The following is a 13,550-nucleotide window of genomic DNA, read 5'->3' as shown; positions in this document are numbered from 1 at the left end:
GGTGCAGAAAGGGTCAGGAAAGGTGGGCTAGTGCCGCAGCACTTAATCTCTACCTTAGCCAGATCCAGCTTTTGTCAGATCCAGGTTGATATCTGTAACCTTGAGGGGGAACTAAGAGATTAAGGCAGGAAATGTTGCTTATAGAAATACATGCTTTCTTCTTAATGAACAGTAAACATAGGCTACGCATGCACTGTATGTTATTGCAGCTTACTATTTTTTTGATATGATTATTATCATTATCATTATTGTATTCTGCATTGTTGGAAGGGCCTTTTAGTAAGCATTTATTTCACTGTTAGTATACACACGTTGTTTCCGAAGCATGCGACTATAAAGTCGATTTGATTTGACAGAGTTGACTGTTACCAATAGACACTATCTAGACAATAGCCTGGATATACACACTGATTTCAGTCTTTCACGTTTGTTTTAAGGGAAACAATGTGATTCAGTCTGGGCTTCAAAGCTATCTATACAATACAGTAGAGCACATTTGAAAACAACAAAGCAAGTTTCAGAGCACCTCCATCTATCTCCATATATCCCGTGCTGTGAAATGTACTTTGTACTGTACTCAGTGCACTCCAACACATTTGCCCCCTATAGTGTGTTAGGGGCAACATATACTTAGTACAATGCAGATTAATTCAAGCGGTCCTCCATGTTTTGTTTTATGGTTTGAGTTCACTCTCAGCAGTTCCTCACAGTTAAATAGTTGGCTGAAGAGGTCTCTGTGCCCAGTAATTCCTAAACACTTATCTTGGCTTGGGTAGAACTGAGCATGCTACCTGATGTTTTCTACAGTTCTACTGTATTTGCTTCTATTGCTTCCATGTCAGCTGATAGTAGAACAATCAAGAACACCAATGTTCCATTCCGATATTACGTACTGTAGGTCTACCTAGTATCCTCATCATGGTTGTAGAATACAGTAATATAGGACTAGGTTTTGATCTAGTATGTTCCTTGCACAGTATGTAAAGGGTAAGTGTGCTATAGACTGTCTCCCTGTGCTACTGCTCTTTATAGCATCACCACTGCTACAGTGTATGGATTTATTTAGCTGGTTCTATTTCCTTCCTCCTGTCTATACTGATAAGCTGATCTTGAATCAGCAGACAGGAAAAGGACACTTTGGAGTCAGCTCAAGAGAACTGACCTGAGATTGCCATGAGAAGCTTGGATGGATATTGGTTTCCATACAAGTAAATTGTGCATATTGTTGTGAAATTGTTAGATACTACCTGTTAGATATTACTGCACTGTTGGAGCTAGAAACGCAAGCATTTCGCTACACACGCAATAACATCTGCTAAACACATGTATGTGACCAATACAATTTGATTTGACAATCATGGCCGTGGTGCTGCATTCTGTTCATCCCAAACCAGAATCACCATGTGTCATTGGCTAATGTGCTGGCCGGTTTGGTTTGACATCCAATGGAAGTCATGGATATGTTTCTGGGATGCTTTTATGCAAATTAACAGAGGTATGAGCTCAGATGACAGTGACAGCAAACAAATCTTTCTGAAAAATTAGTACACAAAAATAGTACACAGGGAGGGGGTGCTTTATTAATGGACAGTGTCAATGTTATTTATCGGTTAAATGTATTTCCTTCAGATATTTTTTAACCCCCACCATGCTACATTACAATGCTGCCGTTTGCTATTGACAACTCACCCAACGTGTCACCTAGTTAGACTAATTCATTGTTTTAAGGAAGACAACAAGCAAAACAAAGCCGTCTGCGGTTGTTTCTGGCTGATTCATCCTGTCAGCCCACAATCTCACATAAATCGTTGTTTCATTACTCAACGGGGCAGTACTCGTGTGGGTTTATTAAAAGCAGTTGTAAGCCTTCATTCATCTTTGTCGGTCACCGAGCCCTGTCAAACAAAGAAGCAAATGTGGAACGACTAAAATAAAGTCTGTTGTTGTTATGTCTGATGTCAACGCGTAGGAAGGAGCGAATGGTCTCTGATTTCTAAAAACTAAAAACATGCATGCATGTAGCTGGGTTAGTGTGTTTATATACATTTCCTGAGATTGTACTATTGAATAAACAAAGAAAGAAGTATTGCAGTGTCTCACCTACAAGTCCAACTTTGTGTGCATCGCGTGAATATCTTTCTGTTTTTGCATACACATGTAAATGTGCATAATATACATGATTAATTGGCCGTTGTGTGTAAATACAAATGGGGTAAATCTTGAATGAGAAAGAGTGTGTGTGTTGTGGCTAATTAAATAGAAAAGCCTTCCGTGCCCATGTAGCATAGCGACCTTTATTTTCCTCTGAGTCGTTAAAGCCCACTACAAAGCCAAAGGGCATTGTGGGAAAGGCGTTAAATTATGCAACAGGTCATGTTAAACTTGATTTAGTCACAATAGATGATCCAATTAATCATGATGTTGATGCCGGTATTAATTGCGAGCTTAACACATCATTTGTTTCTGTTCAATTAATCTCTTGCGCCGACAGACACAGGAAGGTTACGGCGAAACAAATGCACGCCACGGCTAGCCACGCATCTCATTGTCCACATGTAGAGATAGCAGACTGGATTTGGGACCTTGGCAAGATTTTGGATTGAAAAAGGGCTTTATTTGCAGTCCTAGGCACGTACATGCACGTGGGTCTCTATCTGAGGGTCGCAGACCTGATTGGTTTTACAGTGGAACAGGGAGGGGGTTTTGACTACTGAGGGCGGGACAGTGGTCAGAGCTGTCATTTTGACGGACGGGCAGCATGACTTTCAATTTCATCAACAAACACAGCTACATTATTCTGCTACATTATAGTATTTTTGTTCTTTAGAATTCTACTTGAAGGATAGGATGAGGTTATAGTCATGCAAATTCTATTGTCACTCTGCAATCCTTTGCTATTCAAGGGGGACGTACTGTAGAGTCAGACGATGGAATTACCAGGGACTACATTTCTCTAGTCATATATGCAAATTGAAACAGTGGTGGACAATGAGGCAGTTGGAGCACCGTATGCAAATCTTTGTAAAACAATCATCGGGTTAAGAGGTACAGGAAATGTGGCGAACTGTGTCATTTGTGAGACAAATGTTCTCCAGCGCTGTCCAAGATTATCATTCAATACAACTATAAGACTAAATAATCAAACCCCACAAACGTTAAAACCAGTAAATGTCAAGGGACTGAAAGTAACACAGATTGTTACAGTTAACCTCTGACGGGAGTGTTGATCTAGGTGTAATTGTATGTATCCTACAGAATGTCATCAGGGGTGGTAGTATGAAGGTAGCACAGCTCTAAGCTTACAATACCATCTGCGCACCCACAGATAACACAGAGCCATGTGGCACTCAGCAGGGTACTATCAGGTTATCACGCGTGTACTCGGCAATACGTGTCTAAGCAGAAAATAACCGTGCAGCGTGTATATTAGCCCACCATAGGGATGGCTGAGATTGGCTGGGATCACCTGCTGCTAGGTCTTCCGGTTGAGTGGCAGCTAGCTTGAAAAGCGGCAGTCGGCGGCAGAGAACAGAGGGAGCGGGTGTGTGTTGTAAACGTAAATGTTTAATGAGGGCACAGTGGATTGCACCACATGATAGATTGCCTGTGCCCACACTGTCTCTTTGTTAAGCTTTCTTGTGTTTAACCACCACAGTGTTGGCCACAGGCACAGGTATAATCCAAACGGTCACACGCGGAGTTTCGACCATTTTCTTATACTGACCCCCATTGACTGCTCTGAATGTTAGAAGAGTAATTCGTCATTTTGTTGGAAGGGGGGGAGTGACTGAGCTGTGGTAGTGACACCCAATTTCTTTTGTCAATGACACCACAGAAGCATTTTTATTCTTCAAATTTTGGTGGTTATTGTTCTACATTGTAATGACAGCATGTCAGCTAAGCAAATAAATGAAGGGGATTGATTAGATGCATTGCCAGCCTTGTCCATACATTACAAATTACAGTATGTCTTTGATTGTCCAAATAATGTTGGGTTGGGTAGTACAAATCAGCTACATTTGTTCCTTGGAATACTTATGAGCATTTTCTTTATTGGGAGAAGGGTTCTGGTAATTCAAACGTTCATATGATCTACAGAACTAGACATCCTCCACACTTGCCAATGTACACAGTAATACCTAATTTAACTGACCTCCATCAGGGCCATTCTGGTGCTGGCACACTGAGCGCTGTTCCTCTGCCACCACTCAAAAAGGAAGAAAAAGAGATTGGCCCAAACCCCATTGTGAGTTTCCTTCGGTTCCGAGGAAGGGAGTTATCCAAGCGTGAACCAAGCAGCTGGTTTCATTAATCTCCTGTCCAACCCTGATGTGTTGGAGGTGTGGGGGGAGGCAATGTAAATGGTGACCTTCTGAATATGCAGCCAGACGCAAAATCATGGGCCGCAACGTTCACCGTCAGACCCTGCCAGGGCAGTATTTCAGAGAGCTATATTAGGCTAGTCAGAAGGCACCAGGCTCCAGATACTGGAGGCATGGGGAGAAGCTGGTGGGAAAGCATGTGGGAATGGACCTTGTTTCTTGTGATTCATTGGGGCAGGTGTTCATCGTTTATGTAGAGAGCAACAAAAAAAAGATTTGGGAAAATTGGAGGGAGGGGGCAACCTGTGATCTCCGCAAAATTATTTTGGTGTAAAGTTCAAATTATGTCATATGTTACAGGACTTAATGCAGTGCCTTGCTAAAGTATTCATCCCCCTTGACGTTTTTCCTATTTTGTTGTATTACAAACTGTAATTTAAATAGACAAACTTGCCAAGAGAGGGCCACCCACCAACACCCATGGACCAGGCAAGGAGGGCATTAATCAGAGAGGCAACAAAGAGACCAAAGATAACCCTGAAGGAGCTGCAAATGTCCACAGCAGAGATTGGAGTGTCTGTCCATAGGACCACTTTAAGCCGCACACTCCACAGAGCTGGGCTTTATGGAAGAGTGTCCAGAAAAAAGCCATTGCTTAAAGAAAAAAATAAGCAAACACTTTTGGTGTTTGCCAAAAGGCATGTGGGAGACTCCCCAAACATATGGAAGAAGGTACTCTGGTCAGATGAGACTAAAATTGAGCTTTTTGGCCAGCAAGGAAAACGCTATGTCTGGCGCAGACTCAACACCTCTCATCACCCCAGGAACAACATCCCCACTGAAGCATGGTGGTGGCAGCATTATGCTGTGGGGATGTTTTCCATCGGCAGAGACTGGGAAACTGGTCAGAATTGAAGGAATGATGGATGACGCTAAATACAGGGAAATTCTTAAGGGAATCCTGTTTCAGTCTTCCAGAGATTTGAGACTGGGACGGAGGTTCACCTTCCAGCAGGACAATGACCCTAAGCATACTGCTAAAGCAACACTCGAGTGGTTTAAGGGGAAACATTTAAATGTCTTGGAATGGCCTAGTCAAAGACTAGACCTCAATCCAATTGAGAATATGTGGTATGACTTAAAGATTGCTGTACACCAGCGGAACCCATCCAACTTGAAGGAGCTGGAGCAGTTTTGCCTTGAAGAATGGGCAAAAATCCCAGTGGCTAGATGTGTCAAGCTTGTAGAGACATACCTCAAGAGACTTGTAGCTGTAATTGCTGCAAAAGTTTGCTCTACAAAGTATTGACTTTGGGGGGTTAAATAGTTATGCATTCTCAAGTTTTCCGTTGTTTTTGTCTTATTTCTTGTTTGTTTTATAATAAAAAATATTTTGCATCTTCAAAGTGGTAGGCATGTTGTGTAAATCAAATGATACAAACCCCCAAAAATCTATTTTAATTCCAGGTTGTAAGGCAACAAAATAGGAAAAATGCCAAGGGGGGTAAATACTTTCGCAAACCACTGTACTTGTTATGAAACTAACAATGTATTTTATTTTCCTCAAACTGGTTTTCAAGTTTCATGTACCTTTTTGGTGTAACAACAATGGTTCATGTAGATCTATGATTTTCAAACATACCTGAAGAACAAATGAAAGTCCCAGCAAAAGAAGCTCAAATCAAATGTTAGTCACATGCGCCGATCTACAACAAGTGTAGACTTTACTGTGAAATGCTTACTTACGAGTCCCAATAATGCAGTTAAAAGGTAAGAAAATGAACAAAAAGATACAAATAAAATAGTAACAAAATAAAATAACAATAATGAGGCTATATACAGGCTGTATACAAGGATTACCAGTACCGAGTCAGTGTACTGGGGTACGAGGTAGTTGGGTGATTGATTGAGGTAATATGTACATGTAGGTTAGGTTAGGTGATTGATTGATTGAAGCACTATGTGCATGTACTGTAGGTAGGAGGTGAAAAGCACAAAGTCCGGGTAGCCATTTAATTAACTGTTCAGCAGTCTTATGACTTTGGGGTAACAAAGGTAATAAAGCTAGCGAAAGGGTCTGATCATTTGACTGATCGTCCCTTCTCTTGTCTCACCTACAGAGAGCCGACTTGGCTGTGGCCCCTCTTACCATTACCTACCTGCGTGAGAAGGTCGTGGACTTCTCCAAGCCGTTCATGAGCATGGGCATCAGCATCCTGTATCGCAAGCCCAACACCACCAACAACGGCTTCTTCTCCTTCCTCAACCCCATGACCCCTGACATCTGGGTCTATATCCTGCTGGCCTACCTAGGCGTCAGCTGTGTCCTCTTTGTCATCGCTAGGTGAGTCCCAGACTTTTCTTGGCTACTTCCTGATCTGCCTGTCTGTGTGTGTTTGTGTTTATTGAACTTTATTGAGAGTGATATCTTTTGTTTATTCTACTTGTAGGGCTAAGTTAGAGTTGCAGGCACTAAAAAGTTAGTCAAAAAGATAACTTGTATAGCGATATAGTTTTTGTGACAACACTGTCTCTCACTAGGAGAGCACCATGTTGAACATGCCAAAACCAAGGCGCAACCTAACGTTTTAATGCCCGCAACTGTGTATGGTTGCAGCTATGTGGAAATGTTTTATCTGGGAAGATATAGTGCACAAAAGGAGGCTGGCCAATCCGAATCTCTGCAGAACTGAGTCAGTCAATGATCGTCTCAAGTGATTCCATCATTTGGGGATAAGGAGAGGTCTCTGCTCGGCAGTAGGTCCATGTTCAATTGGTACAAGTCCAACATTTTGTGTGAGCTGGTGGGTAGTGATCAAGGCAGTTATGTCAGCGTGGGCTCTCTGTGGAGCCCAGCAGTGGAGGACAAGGACGAGAGTAGCAAACCACCAGCGAAGTTATGCTCTCCAATTCAAAGCGTTTCCTGTATAATTTCTCTGCAGTTGTAATGCCTCTTTGAAAAACTTTCGTCTTCGAAATGTATAAAAATAAAATACCTGCCGATACCTGGCGAAAGAAATTTGATAATAATAAAAAAGAAATGTCCCTCATGACATTTACTTGTGCTTGTTATCATTTCCACATTCCCCACAAATCATTGAAAATCATTGAAAGTTGAACCTATTAGTAAATGCCTGAAATTAGTATAGATTGAGATCATTGACGAGTATCTCTGATTTTTTAAATATTTCCCTATGTGTTCCAAATGTGTTCCTGAGACTTTCTGTGGCATTCTTTACATAAGCGATAAAGAAAAGAACCCATGTGCCACCTGCAGGCATCCTCCTCGCCTTGGGTGGTCATTGTCACTGCCTCTCATCGCTTCCTGCTGCCTCCAAATGCAGAGTGGTGCTTGAAGAAGTTCTGAGAATGTGGAGCTTTTGATGGGGCTTGGGGTCCTGAGAGGAGCCAGCTGTACTCCTCAAACCTCTCCCATTATGTCTTGAGACACAAGCTCGTTTTAGCACCCTGTTCTATAAGTATAACAAAAAAATGATCTCTGACTGTTGCATCATTCTTTGGAGATCTGCCCAGAAAGTGAGCAGAAGTGATTTGATCCAAAAGAAGGCTCAAATAGCAGTTTGATGTATGGGTGCTTGAGATGTTAGAAAAACCAGAACGCTTTGACGAAAGAGGCAAATGTATGTGTTCAATATCAGGTAGGCACGTACTGTACTGATAATCTATAGTTTAAAACAATTCAGACAACTTTGAAATCCAAAGCTTTTCTGGACAATCACAATCCATGTCACTGAGCAGGCACTCATGAGAAGAGAACTATGAAAGCGCTAAGCCTTATGTTTTGCCACAGCCATCTTGGAGTCCATGACTATAGGTCAACAATATGGGAAACCTACTCGAGTGCTTACAGAAGCGTGAAAACAGAAAATGAATCACAACCATGCTCTAACTACGAAAGAGAAAACATTGAGCAGTGCCCGGTAGAGTATATGCACTTGCCTTATCAGTGCTCTTAAAACCTGGCATCTCTTTAAGGATGTAACTAGGGGGGTAGAAATCATCACACGCTTCAATGCTGCAATACACTATCCAGGACCTGGAAAATATATCTTTGAAATTCCATAAAATAAAAATGGGCAGTGGAATACAGATTACAAAATAAGACTCCTTCTATACCATGCCAATGTTGATAAGAACTTACGCTCTAGCAAGTGTGTAATAATGGAGTTTTTCCCCAGTCATCCTTATCTTTTCAAATAGCAACACATTGGTCAAGTTTCAATTTCTTTGAGTTACCGCTTCAGGTGCTTCTGCTATATCTGTCTAGCTGCCGAGAATGAGGGAGAGGCGAGGGTTTGCTTTCTGAATCTCATTCAGGCTATTTAGAGGACTGATTTTTGGAGAGATTGTTGCATCACTAGAGTGTGACCTGATTTAATGAAAAACACACAATGAGTGGCGAAGGTGCATAAAGATTTTGGAATTAAAATATGACGTCATGGTTTTACAACGACAGTGCGTGACATGGTTCAATGCGCCAATAAATCATCACAATCGACTTTTTTTGTTTTTTTTAAATGGTCTGCTTAAATTGTGTTAATGTATACTGTACATACTGTGCTAATGACGATACAAAAATATTGTAACATAGAGCAATGTACAATACAGAGAATTAGGTAAACAACGAATTTGTATTAAGTGCATGGATGCCGCCATCTTTAAGCACCTTCCCCATTTAATGGAGGCAAATGGAGATGCCAAGTTATGTGTTCCAATAAATCAGGTTTTCCCCCCAGGGGTACGCGCAATGCCAATGTCTTCGGATTTTCAAACAGTACATTTATATTTTCCAACAGGACTATACATTTGGGTGAGGTTTTTTTCTTGCCTGAGTAGCCTCGTTTCACTGTCAAAAATAAAATTAAACCATCTAGTCTTCAGCAAAATAACAACACAATGTCAAATACAGGTAGCCTAGTCAAATAATTAACATCCAATCACATTAACCGTTACTCTCTCGCGGGAAACCTTCACTCTTGCGCAGGCATTTAGAAACAAAACATGAACATTTGAAAAATAAGCCACAGGAGTGTTTTGAGCGAGAATAAAGATGACTTTCGAGTAGTAAGACAAGCAACAGATACCATTAATAAGAGGTGAGCTACTGAGTGGCTAGGACAGGCAAGCCCCATACTATTTGGAGGACTTAATTCTTCCTTCTTTGGCGGATATGGCTAGGACAATGCTGGGGGAAAAGGCCAAAAAAACTATACAGACATTGCTTAATCAAACAACACTGATTCACGACGCAACAGTTACATGGCAGGAGATGTTTTGAAACAATTACTGCTTCGCATACCAGGCAATGAATTCTATGCGTTACAGCTGGATGAGTCAGACGTGGCAGGCCTGGCACATCTCCTGGTATATGTCCGTTACGTTTATGGGGGTCAATTAAAGAAGACATCCTCTTCTGCAAACCACTGTAAACCAGGACAACATGAGAGGATATTTTTAAATTACTGCACAGCTTTGTGACATCAAATGGACTTTGGTGGTCGAGATGTGTTGGCATCTGTACTGATGGCGCAAAAGCAATGACAGGGAGACATAGTGGAGTGGTAACGCGCGTGCAAACAGTTGCTCCCGACGCCACTTGGGTACACTGCAGCATCCACCGAGAGGCTCTTCCTGCCAAGGGAATGCCTGACAGCTTGAAAGACATTTTGAACACTACAGTGAAAATGGTTAACTTTGTTAAAGCAATGCCCCTGACCTCTCATTTATTTTCTGCATTATGCAATGATATGGGCAGCAACCATGTAACGCTTTTACAACATACAGAAGTGTGCTGGTTATCAAGTGGCAAGGTTTTTTTAAATTGAGAGACGAGCTTAAAGTTTTTTTTACTAACCATAATTTTCACTTGTCTGACCACTTGCATGATGATGAGTTTCTCACATGACTGGCCTATCTGGGTGATGTTTTTTCTCACCTGAATGGTCTGAGTCTAGGATTACAGGGACTCCCCACTACTATATTCAATGTGCAGGACAAAATTGAGGCTATGATTAAGAAGTTGGAGCTCTTTTCTGTCTGCATTAACAAGGACAACACACAGGTCTTTCCATCATTGTATGATTTTTTGTGTGCAAATGAACTCAAGCTTACGGACAATGTCAAATGTGATATAGTGAAGCACCTGAGTAAGCTGGGTGCGCAATTACGCAGGTACTTTCCCGAAACGGACACCACAAACAATTGGATTCGTTATCTCTTTCATGCCCTGCCGCCAGTCCACTTACCGATATATGAACAAGAGAGCCTCATCGAAATTGCAACAAGCTGTTCTGTGAAAATGTAATTTAATCAGAAGCCCCTGCCAGATTTCTGGAAAGGGCTGCGCTCAGAGTTTCTTGTCTTGGCAACTGATGCCCTTTGGAACCACGTACCTATGTGAGAGTAGATTCTCAGCCCTCACTAGCATGAAAACTAAATACAGGCACAGACTGTGTGTGGAAAATGATTTAAAACTGAGACTCTCTACAACACAACCCAACATTGCAAAGTTATGTGCATCCTTTCAAGCACACCCTTCTGATTAACCTGTGGTGAGTTATTCACCATTTTTTATGAACAAATACGGTTGTATATGTAAGATGGCTAAATAAAGAGCAAAATTATTGAATATTACTATATTATTATTTGTGCCCTGGTCCTATAAGAGCTCTTTGTCACTTCCCACGAGCCGGGTTGTGACAAAAACTCACACTCATTCTTAAGTTTAATAAATGTATCGTATAGTGTGTGTGTGTGTGTGTGTGTGTGTGTGTGTGTGTGTGTGTGTGTGTGTGTGTGTGTGTGTGTGTGTGTGTGTGTGTGGCAGGCTTACAATGATGGCAAAAAAAACATTTGAGAGTGCGCTGACCCTGATGATAGAGGGGGTACGCAGCTGGAGGTTGAATGTTTGAAGGGGTACGGGACTATAACAAGTTTGGGAACCACTGCATTAAATAAACTAATGTTTCGGGAAGACACTTTATTGACACTGGTATATGGTCCTCACACACAAATGTTGCTCAACATCAATGTCACAGTGACTGACGAGGTAAAAATAGATCATTGGCATTTGACATCTAACTTGAAGGTCTTGATTGAGTTTCTTCTTTTTGAAAAGAGACTATTTTCGGGATCATTTTCGGTCACACTTTATTTGGATCATCTGTAGAGCATCATACTATCAACAAACTATTTGTTGATAGCAGCTGCTTGCTAAGGTTACAGTTAAGGTTTAGAATACGGGTAATGGTTAAGGTTAGGTTCAGTGCTAGGGTTAGTAGATATTACGTTTGAAATGTTACTGATGGACTATCAAAATCAAGAGTTACCTTATTCTCTCCACTCATTGGCCAACTTTCACGAAAGTCAGTAAATAGAAGCAGCATATTTCAAGAAGAGTTGCTATCTGGCTTCAAAGGATCTAAGCCTCCTCTTCCTCTGCTCTGACAGCAAAACACCCTGAATAAATCAGATAGTATTTGAAAACATTTTCCAAATTAATTTCAGGAAGGGAAAGCACTGACATTTACCATGTTTAATCTCTCCATCTGCCTTTAAAAGTGACTGTTTCATCTATATTAAAGGATTTATGGTGTGCAGCACTTTGAAAAGATGTTACACTAAATGCCAGAGTACGTGGATCCTTCGCAGGTTTTATACTACTATATTTTCAGCGTTGCATGCCTCACGTTCTATCACAAAATGACATTTCAATACCTGTCGTCCTGAAAGTGGCATTTTTGTGTACAGTTCGCTTTGAAGTTACCTTTGAGCACAGAGATATATAAAGGTACGGCAAACTTTTTGATTTGAACAGGGTTGACAGACAGCTATCATCAAGGACACATAAGAGCACGGTAACACAACTGACAAATGCTATGTCCAATGTACCACTAACAATCAATTTACTGAAAACAATACATGTGGACATCTTTACAGCTTGTCTTTTGTTGGTATAGTGAGTAAAAATCCAAATGAAAATATGGCTCCTTTTGCACCCCGTAATTTGTGCCCACAGTTGCACAGTTCTTTAGGGACACTGTAGGCTAACACTTCATGGGTGGTTTTGTCAGGCGAAATTCAGGTTAAGTGCTAGGCTCAAGGACACATCAGGAGTGCTCTATCCAGCGGAGAGGCCTTCCATGCAGAGAACTACAATGTATCATTAAGCACAGCTTCTGTTCCGGTCTTATTAGAACCAATTTGAGATGCATTACTATTGTTCAAACCCAAAAGCCACAGGATTACTGGCCAAGAGCGTGGAATTCATCCAAGATAGGTATACCCATGCATAAAACATCTAAACTTGAGAGCAATATTTCAGATCTGTGTAAGACCCTATATTACCCCCCCCCCCCCCCCCCCCCATCCCCATATTACAGTGTGAACACAGTTATATCATTGATTGCTTTGAACTCAACTGCTTTGAGTCATAGTTGTCCTTCAAACACATCTTTCTCTTTCTTTGTATATAATATCTGTGTGCAAACATTGGTGGGCTACATGAGTATCCATTATTTCTATATTGATGTTGATGTTGGTGAGAAAGGGATTGAATTCTAATGCACATTACCTCTTTCCCCATGCCTCATCAGGGTTAACTGAGCCCCACAGTAACAATACACTATTATGCCGAAATTGTGCTACACTGGAGCCTTTGTTCCTGATATCAGTCTCCACCTGTCTCCCTGTAGGTTCAGTCCATACGAATGGTACGACGCCCATCCCTGCAATCCCGGATCCGATGTGGTGGAGAACAACTTCACCCTCCTTAACAGCTTCTGGTTCGGTGTGGGCTCCCTCATGCAGCAAGGTATGGTATAGCCGAGCTCACTCCCTCTTTCACCTGTCAAAAGCAACAGTCCCCCCTCCGCTCCCTTCCTCCGCCGCGCAGCCACCCTCCCTCTCCCTCCCTCTCTTCACCTCTTTAACTGACAAGCTACCTAATTTCCATTGTTTTAGAATACACTTGCCTGTCAGGAACAACTGCAGCTCAGACGTACATTACAAAAGAAAGCTGTTGTCACCTCCCTGCCTGCTCATAGAAACAGGAGTGGTGAGAGAAAGTAGGTGTCAGACACCTGTCAGAATGTGGCAGGTAAAGACAGAAAACACGGTCGCATTTGTTTCCCCATAACACAGCTGTTTGTGTTTTGGGACGAAAGGGTAAGTTGGAGAACGTGTCTGACAAATGCCAGCTGTCACTCC

General features: G+C 41.7%; 1 protein-coding gene across 1 annotated transcript in view; it reads left to right on the top strand.

The window, feature by feature from the left end:
* Nucleotides 1-13,550, top strand: part of LOC129857724 (glutamate receptor ionotropic, kainate 3-like) — a 112,279-nt gene that overhangs the window by 84,071 nt on the left and 14,658 nt on the right. Inside the window, exons 11-12 of the mRNA XM_055926236.1 lie at nucleotides 6,443-6,666; nucleotides 13,037-13,155. Of these exons, the coding sequence (XP_055782211.1) occupies nucleotides 6,443-6,666; nucleotides 13,037-13,155 (343 nt within the window). The remainder of the gene's footprint in view (nucleotides 1-6,442; nucleotides 6,667-13,036; nucleotides 13,156-13,550) is intronic.

The sequence above is a fragment of the Salvelinus fontinalis genome, chromosome 6 (genome assembly GCF_029448725.1).
Source record: "Salvelinus fontinalis isolate EN_2023a chromosome 6, ASM2944872v1, whole genome shotgun sequence".
Lineage (NCBI taxonomy): Eukaryota > Metazoa > Chordata > Actinopteri > Salmoniformes > Salmonidae > Salvelinus > Salvelinus fontinalis.
Note: the sequence above shows the minus strand (reverse complement) of the source record. Positions and strands in the feature narration are given on the sequence as shown.